The 15,822-nt window shown below is 38.6% G+C and overlaps 2 protein-coding genes across 5 annotated transcripts in view; one reads left to right on the top strand and one right to left on the bottom strand.

The window, feature by feature from the left end:
• ACAD11 (acyl-CoA dehydrogenase family member 11) overlaps nucleotides 1-994 on the bottom strand; it is a 109,526-nt gene extending 108,532 nt beyond the window's left edge. Inside the window, exon 1 of the mRNA XM_077865169.1 lies at nucleotides 502-994. Within this exon, the coding sequence (XP_077721295.1) occupies nucleotides 502-650 (149 nt within the window). The 5' untranslated portion in view covers nucleotides 651-994. The remainder of the gene's footprint in view (nucleotides 1-501) is intronic.
• On the top strand, nucleotides 819-15,800 carry UBA5 (ubiquitin like modifier activating enzyme 5). Of its 4 annotated transcripts, XM_077865170.1 has the most exons (12): nucleotides 824-1,603; nucleotides 3,274-3,319; nucleotides 3,432-3,521; nucleotides 8,311-8,420; nucleotides 9,173-9,259; nucleotides 9,868-9,952; nucleotides 10,632-10,736; nucleotides 10,911-11,038; nucleotides 12,721-12,856; nucleotides 13,151-13,226; nucleotides 13,361-13,467; nucleotides 13,870-15,800. In XM_077865170.1, the coding sequence occupies exons 1-12, from the start codon at nucleotides 1,374-1,376 to the stop codon at nucleotides 13,951-13,953; spliced, it is 1,284 nt and encodes a 427-aa protein (XP_077721296.1). In that variant the 5' UTR covers nucleotides 824-1,373; the 3' UTR covers nucleotides 13,954-15,800. The 4 variants fall into 4 exon arrangements, with proteins under 4 accessions (XP_077721297.1, XP_077721296.1, XP_077721298.1 ...); XM_077865171.1 differs by lacking the exon at nucleotides 10,632-10,736 and having other exon boundaries at nucleotides 819-1,603; XM_077865172.1 differs by lacking the exon at nucleotides 3,274-3,319 and having other exon boundaries at nucleotides 1,468-1,603.
• The last annotated feature ends 22 nt before the right edge of the window (nucleotides 15,801-15,822 follow it).

The raw sequence follows: 15,822 nt of genomic DNA, 5'->3' as shown, positions 1-15,822 counted from the left end.
CAAAAGAACTAAAGCCCAAAGCGGTGGAGTGATTTACTAAACAGAAGGTCTAGGATTAGAATTCATTCCCCCAGCTGGTGCCACTATCTCAATCTCCAAGAATATGGCCAATTTTAACGGAATTACACCTGCTTCTCAGAAAAAAAAAAAAAAATCTAATGGTTATAGAAAAAAAGTTGCAAGACCTCTTTATATTCCACAGAGCTTCCAACCATAACGGTCTCAGTGAGCCCCCCAGGCATATAATTGCAAACTTTTACAAAGATTCCTTCTCAGAGCTGGAATCGTGAATGCTGTGGTGCTTCCGTTACAGTCCTCGAATTGGAGATGCCCTGAAGGAAACGCAAGGGGACCCCGCGGACGGCAGCCCCCACCTGCACAGTGAGTCACCGCAGGAAAAGCAGCTGGGATGGGGGAAATGACGACTCCACCCCAGGGCCAGAGAGAGAAAAGCACAATGCACAGATCTGTTTCTGCTGGAGGAGAAGCCGGCGTCGATACCTGTACTGGGCAATGGTCAGCGTGGCCTCGGGCTCGGCCGCAAAGCCGGGCAAGTGATGGCTTAGGTAGGCCTCTAAGGCCCCGCTGTCGAACTTGTGCTGCGGCAACACTTCGGCGGTGTCGGGCTCTGGGGAGGCCTCTGCCGCCATGGCTGCGGCTGCTGCGGGCGGCGCAGACGCAGAATCCACCGAGCTCCGGCGGCCGGGAGCCGGGCCCGACAGCCAGGGGGCGAGGCCGGCACGCGTCGGGGCGGCCGCCGCTCGGCTCCAGCCAATCACACTGCGCCTGCGTGCGGCCGGTTAGGTTCTAGTCGCCATCAGCCCGACGACCTCCGCGTGTTCGCAAAGACTCTTATTTCAGTCTCACGGTCGGAGGCCGCAACCTTCAAGAAGGCAAAGCTCTGTTACTCGCTACGGGCAATTAGGAACGAAAAGGCCTCTTCAACCCCCACATGAAACGCACCGGCAGCCTCAGACCTTACAGGGTCCGGTGCAGAAAAGGGTCCGTCGAGACCTTGAACCCAGGAATAAAAGATCCTGGTGTTTCTCCTAGCCGCCGGGCTGGAAAGGCAATATCGCCGGCCGCGGGCTTTGGACACTAATGACCCACAGCTCTGCCGCGGCCTTGTCTCTTAGGACCCGGCAAAGAAGGAAGCTAAGAGGGGCGGGTTTTGTGTGTGTGTGTGTGTGGGGGGGGTGTTGTTTCCCCCCTGAGGGGGAGCGATGACTGCGGCGTACCGGAAGCGGTACCGTGGGAACCCGGCGGGAGCGGCGGAGACGTGTCGAGTGTGAGGCGCCGGGAGCACTTCCGCAGGGCTCTGGGCTAGGAAAGCGGCGGCGGCGGCTGCCTCCCCTTCCCCTCGCGGGGCCCGCATGCCTAGCAGCGTGGGGCGGCGGCGGCGGCGGCGGCGGCTGGGGGAGCTGGCGGCCGGGGTCCCAGCCATGGCCGAGCCCGTGCAGCGGCTGCAGCAGCGGGTGGAGGAGCTGGAGCGGGCCCTGGCTCAGGAGAGAAGTCGGCGGGCCGTGGGGGGAGGCGACGGAGGCGGCGGCCGGGTCCGCATCGAGAAGATGAGTTCGGAGGTGGTGGACTCCAACCCCTACAGGTGACCGGCGGGGCGGGGCGGGGCGGAGGCGGTGCAGTCAGGGTGTCCGAGTGGTCCGCAGTGAGGCGTCCCTTCGGGCCCACCTCCCGCGGCCTCCCACCTCCCTCCTCTTGTGCCGGGGTCCTGCGCCCTGACGCGCCGGGCCGAGTCTTCGAAGAGGTGAAAAGGCCGTCTTTCTCTTAAAACAGGCGCACACACATACACAAAACCAAACCCGAGTGAATCAGCCATATGGCGCTGCTCCCGGGCCTGCTGGGGATCAGGCGTCCCGTTACCTGATGCCTCTGCCGCAGTCTCCCTCGTTCTGCATAAAACCGATAGTAATAAGTCTCAGGAGATGACATCAGGGGTGAAGCCCACCAAGCGCTGAGCTTCGAGTTTCATAAAGGCTTCTCGGTATTGCAAAACCGGGGACGTGGCGGGAGACCAGGATTAGCTTTAGCTTTAAAAGCTGTTGGGTTTCGCCAGCCTCGTCCGCTCTCGTCCTTTCAGCTGGTTGAATGTGGTGCAGTGGTTAAGAGGAAGGATTACCAGAGCCGGACCGATTGGAATCAGATCCCACCTCTTGGTAGCTCAGCGACCACGGGAAATGTTTGTGTAGAGTAGGGACCAATGGTACCAGTGAAATCTTCAGGTGATACCTAAAACTGAAAATGCAGAAGTAACAATGTTAGCAAGTTAGAGATGTGTTAGTAACAGTTGGAAATTAGGAAGGAGGGTTAAAGGGAGGAAGGGGCCAGAAGCCTGCAGAATTTCCTAGCAAGCTTGGTAGAACTATTTGACTCTCTAAAGTGTAAGTGAGGGGCACCTGGGTGGCTCAGCGGTTGAGCATCTGCTTTAGGCTCTGGTCGTGATCCCGGGGGTCCTGGGATCTAGTCCCACGTCGGGCTCCCTGCATGGAGCCTGCTTCTCCCTCTGCCTGTGTCTCTGCCTCTCTGTGTGTCTCATGAATAAGTAAATAAAAATCTAAAAAAACAAAGTGTAAATGAATGGGAATTTTATGTGTATAGGCTTAAATATATATTAAATACATAACAGACTAAAGTACTTAACAGTCTTTGGCATGCAGTTGGTACTTACTAAAAGTAGACATCGTCCATTATGAGCAGAGACAACTGATGTTAAACATTAAATATTTACATACGCTAAGAAAGCATGGAAAAATGTTGAAATTTCACTTCAACGTATCTCATCTGGACCCTTAACGTTTAAGTCAGTTGTTTCAATCTTGGTTGTCCATTAGACTATCTGAGGAGCTTATAAAAAAAATCTTGTTGCACAGGCTACATACACCTGGAAGGATAGTGTTTTTAAAGCTGCCCAGGTGATTTAGTGTCACCTGGTAAAAGCCCCTGAAAGATTTTTTTTCTTTTAAATATTTTATTTATTTGATAGGGAGCATACACCAGAGAGCACAAGCAGGGGGAACAAGAGGGGGAGGGGGAGAAGCAGGCTCCCCTTTGAGCAGGGAGCAAAGTATGAGGCTCTATCCCAGGACCTGGGACCATGACCTGAGCTGAAGGCAGATGTTAACTGACTGAGCCACCCAAGCACCCCTGAAAGATTTCTTCTAAAGCATTAGCAATGATTGTGTTTTTCTGTGATGATGTGTTTACCTGTATCACAATTAAAAGATTGTAAGCTTTAAAACATTTTTTCATTGTTTTAAGCCGGCTAATGGCATTGAAACGAATGGGAATCGTAAGCGACTATGAGGTATGGTAAACCTTTCCAAGTTTTTGAAGATGATTTCAGTAAATGAAAATTATTTCTGATGACATTTTTGATGAAAAGCTAACCGACAAATCTATAATTTTGCGTTTCACAGAAAATCCGAACCTTTGCTGTAGCAATAGTAGGTGTTGGTGGAGTTGGTAGTGTGACTGCTGAAATGCTGACAAGATGTGGCATTGGTAAGGTAAAAACATTTCTCTTTGCCTGTCATAGGGAAACTTCTCACTTCTGGAGTAAATCAGGTACAAATTAGGAATTTTTCTCGTTACTAATGGTTTGTTGATTTGTGCTGTCTTTATTCATATTGTTCTTTCTACCCACAGTAGTTAAGACACAACCCCACCCAAATGGAAGCTGATAATCAGATAAAACAAGGAATATCCCAATTTTGTTCAATAAGTTTTTGTTTGGAATAAGATATATTACAATTTGGGCTGTTTTAAATATAGAAACTATGAGAGAAGTCTTTTAAATTGATAGTATGTGAAACCCAGGCACCTAACATATTTTTTAAACATGCTTTACACAAGATGGACTAGAAAGCATGTACCTTTTTTTTTTTTTTCAAAGAATAGTGGCCCTTTATTAACTTATTTTTAAAAATTTGTTGACCTACAGTATCAGTTTCGGTTTTGCAACACATTGAGTAATTCAACAGTTCTATACATTACTCAGTGCTCATAAGTACGGTCATCACCTGTCACCATATAACTTTAGTACAGTATTATTGAGTATATTCTCTATGCTGTACTTTTAATTTTCATGACTTATTTTTACTCAAAGAAAAGGAAAACCATTTGAAAAGATCTATATACTCCTGTGTTTACTGCAGCATTTATTTACAATAGCCAAGATATGGAAGCAACCCAAGTGTCCATAGATAAATGAATGGATAAAGAAGATAGGTGTGTGTGTTTGTATAATGGAATATTACTCAGCCTTATAAAAGGATGAAATCTTGGCATTCATGACAGCATGGATGGTCCTGAGGATATTATCCTAAGTGAAATAAGAGAAAGACAAATATATGATTTCACTTATATGTGGAATCTAAAAAACAAAAATGAACAAACAAAAACTTTTAAAAGAAACTGGTGGTTGCCAGAGGGGAAGTGGGTGAGATAGGTGAAGAGATACAAACTTCTAGTTAGAAAATACCTTTCTTACTCTTAAAATTGAACTGGAGAATGCTCTAGATTTCTTTTAACCTATATGTAGCTTTTTTTTTTTTTCTTTCACTTTTTTCTAAAATCGATTTAGGTTGTGGGTAGGAAGGAGAGATAATCTTTCCTGGAAATCAGTATACTTAGTCTCAGATTTATAAAGGTAAAGCCTATGATGTTAGATTCTTAGTGGTTGAATACCAAAGCTTTCCACAATTGATTACCCCTCTTTAGCATTTTGACAAAGCAAGCATTTTTCCCACAAAGTTTATCAGTGCTTTTTAATATGTTGGTCTTGTCCCATGCCTCCCCCCCTTTTTTTAAAAGATTTAATTTACTTTTTGAGAGAGAGTGTAAGTGAGTGAGCATGGGGAGGGAGAGAGGGACAAAGAGTCTGCACTGAGCACAGGAGCCAGATTGTGGGGCTCAATCTCAGGATTCTGAGATCATGACCTGAGTTGAAATCAAGAGTTGGACACTCAACTGACTGAGCCATCCAGGCATCCCCATGCCCCAAATTTTTAAAAGAAAATGGTTTCCAAGTTGGCATTTATTTATCAATATAGAAAAGGCAACATAAAAATTCTATAAGTGTTTATTAACCTTTTAAAGTCTTTGAAGTTTACAAAAGCCAGCCAACGATTGGTTATAGTTGATCAAAGAATCACAGCTGATTGACCTAGGATAATAGAGATCATGGAGATTATGGGTCTTAGGTTTGATGTGCTTCAGAATCATTTCATAGGCTTCTTAAAACATAGACCCTACCCCAGTGGTTTTGATTCCTTAGGTTTTTAGTGCACCTAAGAATTTGAATTTGTATTAAGTCCCCAGGTGATTCTGATGTTCTAGGGGGATTTTTTTTTTTTAAGATTTTATTTATTCATGAGAGACCCAGAGAGACAGGCAGAGACATAGGCAGAGGGATAAGCAGGCTCCATGCAGGGAGCCCAATGTGGGACTCAATCCCGGGACTCCAGAATCCTACCCCGGGCTGAAGGCGGCACCAAACCCTTGGGCCATCGGGGCTGCCCTAGGGGGATTTTTAAGAACTGCTGGATCCCTGCTACTCAGTCTGATGCCCTAAGTAGTAGCATCAGCATCACCTGGGAGCTTGTTAGTAATAAATACTTCCAAGCCCCATGCCAGACACGCTGAATTAAGGATCTGTATTTTAACAAATCTCCATATGATTTGTATATATATTAAAGTTAGCCCCCCCACCCAGGAAAAAGGTTAGCCTTTATATTTCTTTACTTTTTTTTTTTTTTAAAGATTTTATTTATTTATTTATGAGAGAGAGAGAGAGGCTGAGGGAGAAGCAGGCTCCATGCAGGGAGCCTGATGTGGAACTCGATCCCGGGTCTCCAGGATCAGGCCCTGGGCTGAAGGCGGCACTAAACTGCTGAGCCACCAGGGCTGCCCAGCCTCTATATTTCTGATAAGCTTCCAGTGATACGGATACTGCTAGTCCAGACCACATTTTGAGTAGCAAGGATCTAGAACAATGGTTATCAAATATTTCTAAGATTAGAATCACCTGAGAAGTTCAAAAAAATTTTGCTATCTATAATAGAATAGAATCAACCTCTGGGGATGGGACCCAGACATCAGTATTTTTTAAAAAAACTCTCCAAGGGATTCCAATGTGCATTCAAGTTTTATTATTTTTTATTATTATTTTTATTTATTTATGGTAGTCACACAGAGAGAGAGAGAGGCAGAGACACAAGCAGGCTCCATGCACCGGGAGCCCGACATGGGATTCGATCCCTGGTCTCCAGGATCGCGCCCTGGGCCAAAGGCAGGCGCCAAACCGCTGCGCCACCCAGGGATCCCTGCGTTCAAGTTTTAAGTTAAGGATCTCATAGGTTAAGTTTCAGAATTCTTTTCAATATATAAAACAGATAAACGAGTTAATTCATGCTTAAACAGGGAATTTTTTTTTTTTTTTTTGCCTTTTTGAGAGAATTTTATTTGGTTCTTACAAAGGTTGTTGCAATATGAAAGTCATTTTTGTTTGATAGAAATATCAAGCTGTCTTGTCAAACACACTGAAGTAACCTAAAAATATATTTCAGAGCTCACAGAGCTTAAAAAGAGCAAAGATTATATGCAACCAGACAAAGCCTATTTCTGCATTTCCTATTTCTTGCCCAGACTGCTTTGCTTACCAGACTGTCACTAAACATCTTGAGGAAATGCAGGGATCATTTTGTTTGGAATCTTAGACACACCAGAACACATAATATTTACAAAGAAACTTTTACAGATACATTAATTGAAAAGATACCATCTAGAAATGTAATCTTGAAATCTTTTTCTTGCCAATTGATCACGAAGCAAGATGGGAGACTTCAAGCCCACCTTTTAACCCCTTTGAGGTGTCCTGGATCACCAGATCTAGATCAGCTCCTTTATTTTACAGAGGAAGATACAGGCCTAAAAAGTGAGTGACTTATCCATGATCAGAGCTAATTTGTGACAGAGCTACAACTGATATTTCCTATCCCCAAATTTGAGATATCCTGTCACTTATAAGTCACTTACAAACCAGCTATGAAGCTGATGACTCAAGTGATTTCCTGTCACTTATAAGTCACTTATAAACCAGCTATGAAGCTGATGACTCAAATTTAATACTTGGCCTGACTTAATAAGTAGTGTCTAATGAGCTGAAATAAACTATATCTTGGAGACTTTTAAGTCGAGTCAGAAAATTGTAGAGGGCAGACAGAGGAGATGCATTTTTTCTAGCAAGATATTAAGAGTTACCCAGGGGTTCTGTAGGTTGGGTTAATTTCGTTATTAAGATTCCCCCCCCATACCCCCCCCCTTTTTTTTTTAATTTTAGCTGTGTACAGGATAATGCACCATAAGCCACAGCCCCCTCAACCACTGCTGTAACCTTTGCTTCTGTGCTCACTTTACCCTGGCATTTTGCCATACTTTTGTTTTTATTGTTAAACTTAGGATGCTGAGAATTGTGTTAGTCACAGAATTTTAGATGAAGGAAGGGACCTTGGAAATATTTGGGTGCAACCTGTTCTTACTGATAAAAAATGGAATCTTTAAAAAGGTGTGTGTGTGAGTGTGAGAAATGCTGTCATGTCTAAATACATGGAAGGAAACAACAATTAACTTACTGGGTAGTAATTCTGTTTGGGGTGATATTTTAGGCGTGGGTTAAAAATGGTGTCCTAGTCACAAAGGGAGTCATGTTATACTATGGTTTTAAGTTATGGCATTTGTTTTTATCTTATTTATTTATTAATCTTATTTTTTGAGAGAGAGTGAGTGAGCATGGGCAGGGAAGGGGCAGAGGGAGAAACAGATTCCTTGCCGAGTAGGGAGCCAGACATGGAACTCCACCGGGATCATGAGCTGAGCTGAGCTCAGATGCTTAACTGAGCTACCCAGGTGCCTTGTTGTTTTTATCTTAAAATTTCACTTCTCTAATGTGTTCTTGGTCTTCAGTAAACAATTGGAATGAAATGGAATAAACAGTTTTTCAGTGAATCCTTTAGAGAGGCAGTAAGTATTAGGGTTTGGGTGCAGATGCTGGGTTGAGAATGCCTGAATTTGAACCTCATTTTCATATGTATTAGCTGAGTGGCTTTGGGGCATGTGTCATAGTTGTCTCATTTATACCTATATGAGCATTAAATGAATTAATATTTTTAGAGCTAGCTAATATTACTGTCAAACTATTAAAACCCATCAAATGTAAAGTCCACTAATTGATTCTTTGTTATTTTTAGCTTATATTTCGGTATGTTTTTCATCAAAATACCACTGTTTTCATTTTAGTTGCTACTCTTTGACTATGACAAGGTGGAACTGGCCAATATGAATAGACTTTTCTTCCAACCTCATCAAGCAGGATTAAGTAAAGTTCAAGCAGCAGAATATACTTTGAGGTAAAGGGAATTAGCAATTAAAGACTATAGTGAAATCTTAGTTCGTGTATTTTTATTTAAGTTAATGCACAAACTTTTCTCTATAAAATGCAGGTTTTACTATACAGATTGTCTTACCTCTTGGAACTGGGTTGGCAAACTTTCTGTATAGGGCGAAGTAGTAAATATTTAAGGCTTGGAGGGCCAACTGTGAAACTGTCTAGCTATGTAGTTGTAGTGCAATAGCTGCTGTAGGCAATAGAAAAATGAGTGAGCATGGCTGCTCCAATAAAACTTTGCTTATGGACTCTGAAGTTTAAATTCCATGTAATTTTAGCCTATTACGAAACATCGTTCTTCTAAGGAAAAACCATTCATAGCTTGCAGACTTTATAAAAATAGATTTGACACTAGTGGCCTGCCTTGCCAACCTTTAATAAGTTTCTTTGTGGCCCCAAACATGCTTGCACTGAATTAAATAAGGAATAGGGAAGCTCTTTTTGTCAGGCTCAGTGGTAACTCAACAGAGGTGATAAGAGCTTAATTCTAAGCACATACATGGTGGGAATAGTTTTGTAATATGCAGTCAAAATGTTGTGAATGTGGTAGTCCTTGAAGTGGGGCAAAATAAATAGAAGAGGACTTTGGATTTTCTTTGAATAGTTTGAATTCCATTTTTCTAACCTCATAAATGATCTTTTTCAGTTCTTTTTCCTGCTTTCATTTAGTATTCCTACCAGTAGTTTAATAATCATTCCCTTTTTTCCTCTCAGGAACATTAATCCTGATGTTCTTTTTGAAGTACACAACTACAATATAACCACAGTCGAAAACTTTCAACATTTCATGGATAGAATAAGGTAAATTTTATTTATGAATATTTTGTACAGTGTCTAGCTTAAACAAGTAATAGAAAATCTCTTGATGTTTATTTAACTCAATGAGTTCATACATTCAATATATATTTGTTTTTAAAATAGTTTTCTGTGCGGTCTTTATGTATTAGGAGCCCAGTAAAAAGTTAAGTATTGTCCAAAAACACAATAGTAACAACAATAAAAAAAAACAAAAAACTTGTTATGATTAAAAAGGGATCCTCAATTTTAAGTTCTGTGTTCTAGATTATATTTCTATGTGAAAGTGATTTCCTGCAGAATGTTGTAACAAACACTGAGATATTGAATTGTATTCAATTTTTATTACGTGTGGAGTGAAACATGAATAAAAGTCTGGAAGCTGATAGGGAAATGGTAATTTTTTGCCTTCCAGGAGTAGAACTGTAGTATCATTCATGTTATATTCATATTACTTAATACTCTTTACTAGATCTTTAATATTAAATACCATGTCATGATTGTACTCATTTACTGAAAGAATAAATGTGTGCCTGAACAAATGCAGTCTAATTAGAGGGTATTTTGTGTCCTGATTCCCCCGCTCCCCAATAAAATTTATTTGCTTTACCTAGTAATGGTGGATTAGAAGAAGGAAAACCTGTTGACCTAGTTCTTAGCTGCGTGGACAATTTTGAAGCTCGGATGACAATAAATACAGTAAGTATTCCTTTTGTCTAAGATGTTAACACTCATGGATTCATCTATTTTCTTGTATAGTTCTGCATTTAAACCCTTATGTGTTCTGTTAATTTTTAATGATCTCTTAGCCTGCCTTTGAGATTCTAATGGCTGTGGGATTTGTCTAGCCTTACTGATGTGGCTTATGTTTTTAGTATCCTATTTCCTCCAATACAGGAAATTATAACATAGTAGATACTTCTGAAGTACAATATTTAAGATAAAGATTTAATCTTAAGATGTCTTATTCTTTGTCAGCATTGGTTTTGACTTTCATTACTTTAGGTATAAATATAAATTGCCTACAAACCTAGTTTCTCAGAAATAAAATTCTTTTGAATTACTGTGTTTTCAACTTTTCAAAAGAGATTTTGCAGTTAATTGATGAAATTATTTTAGAAAAATGAATTTTTACTTTAATATATCCTATAAACCTAATGGTTCAATTTAATTAGGTATTTATTGACTGCTTGCTTAAATGCTGTCACTTTACTTTTTAGAGAGTGGCATTTGCCAGGGAATTCCACTATTTATAACTTTCTCTTGAAAAATTTAAAAACATCTTGGTAATCCATTTAGTTAAACCCCAATTTTTCAAGAAAAGAACTTATGGTAAATTACTTCTTTTGATGTTATGTTTTCACCTATTTCTACTAAGGCTTGTAATGAACTTGGGCAAACGTGGATGGAGTCTGGGGTCAGTGAAAATGCTGTGTCAGGGCATATACAGCTCATAATTCCTGGAGAATCTGCTTGTTTTGCGGTATGCATGATTTATTTTGGCTTTTTTTTTTTTTTCCCACTGTTAAGTACTAGAGTTCCTAGGGATGTTGAAAATGTATTCAGAGAAAAAACAAACTTTGAATGTGATAGAATACTATGTTACACTTTTTCCTTTTGTTTTGAAATATATTTTCTTTCATTCTTTTTCACGTAGTGTGCTCCACCACTTGTAGTTGCTGCAAATATTGATGAAAAGACTCTGAAACGAGAAGGTGTTTGTGCAGCCAGTCTTCCTACCACTATGGGAGTGGTTGCTGGGATCTTAGTTCAAAATGTGTTAAAGTGAGTGAGGGCTAATTTTTCTGAATAGTCTTGATTGTTTTTGATGGAAATATATTTCATAAAGCATCTCAAATATTGGTATTACTATTTAAGTAGTTTTCTAAAATCTAGTTTTAAATATACATACATTTTTATATATGCATAATATAATGTACTTTTAATTTACATACATATCTTAGTATATCTAATTTAAACATATTAATACACATATGTTACTCTGCATTTAGAATAGCTCTTGTTAAATGGTACAGTGGTACTAGTGTATTTATGAAGTAGTGACCAAATGACTTAAATCTCTGCAGTTTTGACCAAAGGGCATAAACATACCTCTTTATTTAATTCTTACTAAAAATAATACCAATGTGATTATACATTAATGAGGATAATATCTCTGCTATCCAAAAACATATCCAGCAACCACATCATCTAAACTACAGCAAAAAAGAAGGGCAAAGATTTCTTTGCAGCTAAAATTAATGTCAAAGAATTTTTGAACCAACTCATATTTTATTAAAAGCAGAACCTTTTTAAGGTTTTTTTTTTTTATATCAGGCCATTTTTTTCTCTCACTTTACAACTTTAGTAAGCTTTATGTTTCTTAACCGTCCAATATAATAAGAACAAATTGCAGCATGATATACAGAAGCACCCTAATACCAGAAGTGTCAGCTACCAGCAAAAAAATTGTGAAAAGCATGTATGAGAACTCTCAAGGCAACTGTCTAGGGCTATTTCATATAAGACAACTTCACTTTACAAACTACACAAAATTCAGTAGGCCCTATCTAAAAACCTTTTATAGTATGCTACAAAAAAGGTGGGGAAAAATCACGGTTATACACTATTCTCTTCAGGATGTATAATATGTAGCCAAGCCCCTATCGATGGACATTAAAGCTACTTAGATTTTTTTATTTTGCTTTATTAACAATGCTGCAAATATCTTGCATATATTTTTGTATAGATTTTTCTAGATACAAACTTTTAGAAGTGGAATTTGAGTTTATGCAATATTTATTTTGAGAGTATTAAATTTCTCCTTCAAAAGTATTATACATTTCTGTCACAATGTTGGAGTACCTGATTCAGCCACACCAATTGATAACATTGGGTATCATCAGACTTTTTAATCTTTGTTAATTTAATGGGTGAAAAATGGGTATCTCATTTTAATTTTCAGTTTATGGAAAGGGGTGAGCACTTATATTTTTCTGTGAATTGTCTGCTTATCATTTGGTCAGTTTCTTTGTCTTGTATATTAACATTTGTTGCAAATATTTTTCCTTTTGTTTATATTTTATATGGGATTTTTCCTCTCCATATAATCTTCTAAAATCAGATTTGACTGGCAGGGAGCACAAGGGAGCACAAGGGAGCTTTGTGGCATACCCGACATGTTCTGTATTTTGATCTGGTAGTGATTACATGGGTGAAGACTTTTGGAAAATTTCATTGAACTGTACATTTAAGATTGTAAACTTTATAGTAAGTTGTGTATAAAAACTTCTAAACAGTAGTTAGATTTAGTACCATGTCTCAGGGATTCTTCATATTTTAATCTGACATCTTAAAGTACTATTTTGTTACAAAGATCATTATGTACTTAAAAACCATTTTTTTAAAAAAAATTCTAATACTTTCATGATTTAGTTCTTTAAGTGTACTTTGATTTGTTTTTCTAGGTTTCTGTTAAATTTTGGTACTGTTAGTTTTTACCTTGGATATAATGCAATGCAAGATTTTTTCCCTACTATGTCCATGAAGCCAAATCCTCAGTGCGATGACCGAAATTGCAGGAAGCACCAAGAAGAATACAAGGTATACACCAATCCATCACAATGTGTGAGAGGTCATATTATTCGGACAATAATTTAAAACAGTTTTTTAGATTTGGAATACAAGATAGATGGATTCCTGGATTTTGAAAGTTTTCTTGATTGTATCCCTAAGGTGGAAATGTCAGCAAAAAATTCACCATGCTCCAAAAGTGAAAAAAATCTGTTGAAGTCTTTCTTGCTTTGAGTAAAATAAAAAGCCTGTCTGAATTCTTGCTCAATGCTGTTGATGCCTGAGAATGAGTAAGAATAAATTGATACTGTTTGATTTCTACAGAAAAAGGTAGCAGCATTGCCCAAACAGGAGGCTATTCAAGAAGAGGAAGAGATAATACATGAAGACAATGAGTGGGGTAGGAATTCTTTCATAAACTGAAATGGCATCATCAAATGTCTTATGGGAGGAAATAGAATTAAGTTATACAGATTTTGAGTAATTATTGCTTATTAAGTTCCTTGAAAACTATTATAAAATTTAATTTTCTAGGTATTGAGTTGGTATCTGAGGTTTCAGAAGAGGAACTAAAAAATTCTTCAGGTCCAGTTCCTGACTTACCTGAAGGAATTACAGTGGCATACACAATTCCCAAAAAGGTACATCCAAAATCTGATTTACCATAAGTAAATGTCATATAAGAGAAAATGTCTGCTTATCTTCTCTCATCTTTTTCCTATTTTATAATGCCAATGCAGTATTTCCTGTTTTTTACACTATAGGCGTTAAGATGTGAGAGGTATTCAGTGTTAATGTGGAAATAGGCACAGTGCCTTTTAAACTGTTTGAAACACAAACCTAAAATGGTGTTCTTGACTCATTAATGGATAAAGTAGGTTTTGATTAATGAAGGTAACATTTTTGTATATTGAGATGTTAGCCATAATACAATTTTAAAAATACCACTGCAATAGAGATCATGGTTACAACTTAGTGATTTTGTATTCCTAAGCATTGTAAATCTTGTTATTTTTCACAATGTTTCCTTTATTTGTTGATAGCAAGAAGATTCTGTAGCTGAGGTAACTGTGGAAGATTCTGGTGAAAGCTTGGAAGACCTTATGGCCAAAATGAAGAATATGTAGATAATGGACTGACCTATTATTTCCTGAGTTTAAGCCTACTCTCTTGCAATTAAAAAAAAAAAAGAAAGAAAGAAAGAAAATTTTTTTTTAAAAAAAACCAACAACGCGGGCAGCCCGGGTGGCTCAGCGGTTTAGTGTCGCCTTCGGCCCAGGGCGTGATCCTGGAGTCCTGGGATCGAGTCCTACATTGATTGGGCTCCCTGCATGGAGCCTGCTTCTCCCTCTGCCTGGTCTCTGCCTCTCTCTCTCTCTCTCTCTCTTTCTGTCTTTCAGGAATAAATAAAATCTTAAAACAAAAACAAAACAACAATGCTTAGGGCAACATTGATACATAATCTTCACAGAATTGTTAACACTTTTTGAAATTACTGTGTTATTTGTCCCTTTTCAACTCAATCAGTAATTCCTAAAACTCCTGTTTCATTCCAGTTAAGAAAACTTGAAAACTTAGCCACTGAAATGCTTTGACCTTTTGGGAGGGGTGGGAAGAAAGGACCAATATGATGCTCTATTTCTTTTCCTTCTAGTAATCCTTTGTGGTCTGTTGCCTGAGGCCATGGATAATACAGTAGTATGCAGTTCTCAAATATAGGGAAAGTACAGGAGGTACAACCTGTTGATTAGAGCTAGCAGGTATCTACTCATTGATTTAGAATCCCTCTCTATAAGAAGACTATCCACTATTATTAACTTGGCCAACAGTGAATTTAAAATAGTTAAGCTACAAAATAAATATCCTTTCAAATGTTACCTGATGAAATACAAGAGAAAATGTAGTCATTGGAAAAGTCTGTAAACGTGTGAATTCAAAACCAGACAAAGGCAAATAAAAGTAAGCTTTCTTCATGGATAAACAAAGGTATTTTCAGGAAGTACAAATTACTGTATTTCTGCACTGACCAAGGAAAAGAAATCCTGCATCTGTAGAACATACATCTGGAGTCACTGCACTTTACTGAGGATCAAGGAATAAATTTAGGCTAAGATCATCTAGATTATGCCCATCATATGGGCTACTTTCTGAATACTTCATAAAATTTGATTTTCTGGATAACTAGATAATTGTCCTGTACTGGCATAAAAGGGACCTAAATTACCTCTGAAATGATGGACATGTATTTATTCACTGGAATAGTATAATTTACCCTGATCATGACCTACTAAATCACAAATTGATAAACTGGTTTTCTCTAACATTGCATACAAATAATGAAAGCTTAGAGAACCTTAAATTCCCAATGGTTTGGAGACCAATAAGAATACGTATGTGTAGCCTTTATCAGTAGGATACTACTATGCTGATCCTCTATATTGATGATTTTTTTTTGTTTTGAAGATATGAATGAGTAAATTGTATCTCTAGAGAAGAAATGTTATTACAAAATTTAAAAATGCAATTTTCACTTGTAAAATAAAGTTTTAAAAACTGATTTCAGAAAGTCCCAAATATCAAATATGCTCAATGTATTTGTTTTGAGATTCTAGAATCATATAGTGATTCTTCTGTTTGGAGTAAGGTGAGGAAAATGGGATGGTAGCCTTGAAACTTATGTTGCCTTGGTAGGTCATTTGTCATTAAACAAAAATTAGTGAATTCATCTGTAAAAGTTTTTTTTCTAGTTACCTGAAATGTTTTGAATTTCAAAAAAGAAATGTAGTCTAAAAATAACCCCACTTCTTTGGAACTTCTGGTATATTGATTTGGTAAGGCTTTGCTATATAAAAGCTCCACTCCCAGTGTGGAGCCCAATACGGGGCCTAAAGTCAGACTTGGCTTTGCTTATAATTTAAAAATTGTATAGTTGGATAAAGTATAATAGCCTTTGTTCTTAACATGGCATTGCACACTGCTGGTGTCGTATTGGTGGC

Source organism: Canis aureus, chromosome 22 (genome assembly GCF_053574225.1).
Source record: "Canis aureus isolate CA01 chromosome 22, VMU_Caureus_v.1.0, whole genome shotgun sequence".
NCBI classification, from domain to species: domain Eukaryota; kingdom Metazoa; phylum Chordata; class Mammalia; order Carnivora; family Canidae; genus Canis; species Canis aureus.
Note: the sequence above shows the minus strand (reverse complement) of the source record. Positions and strands in the feature narration are given on the sequence as shown.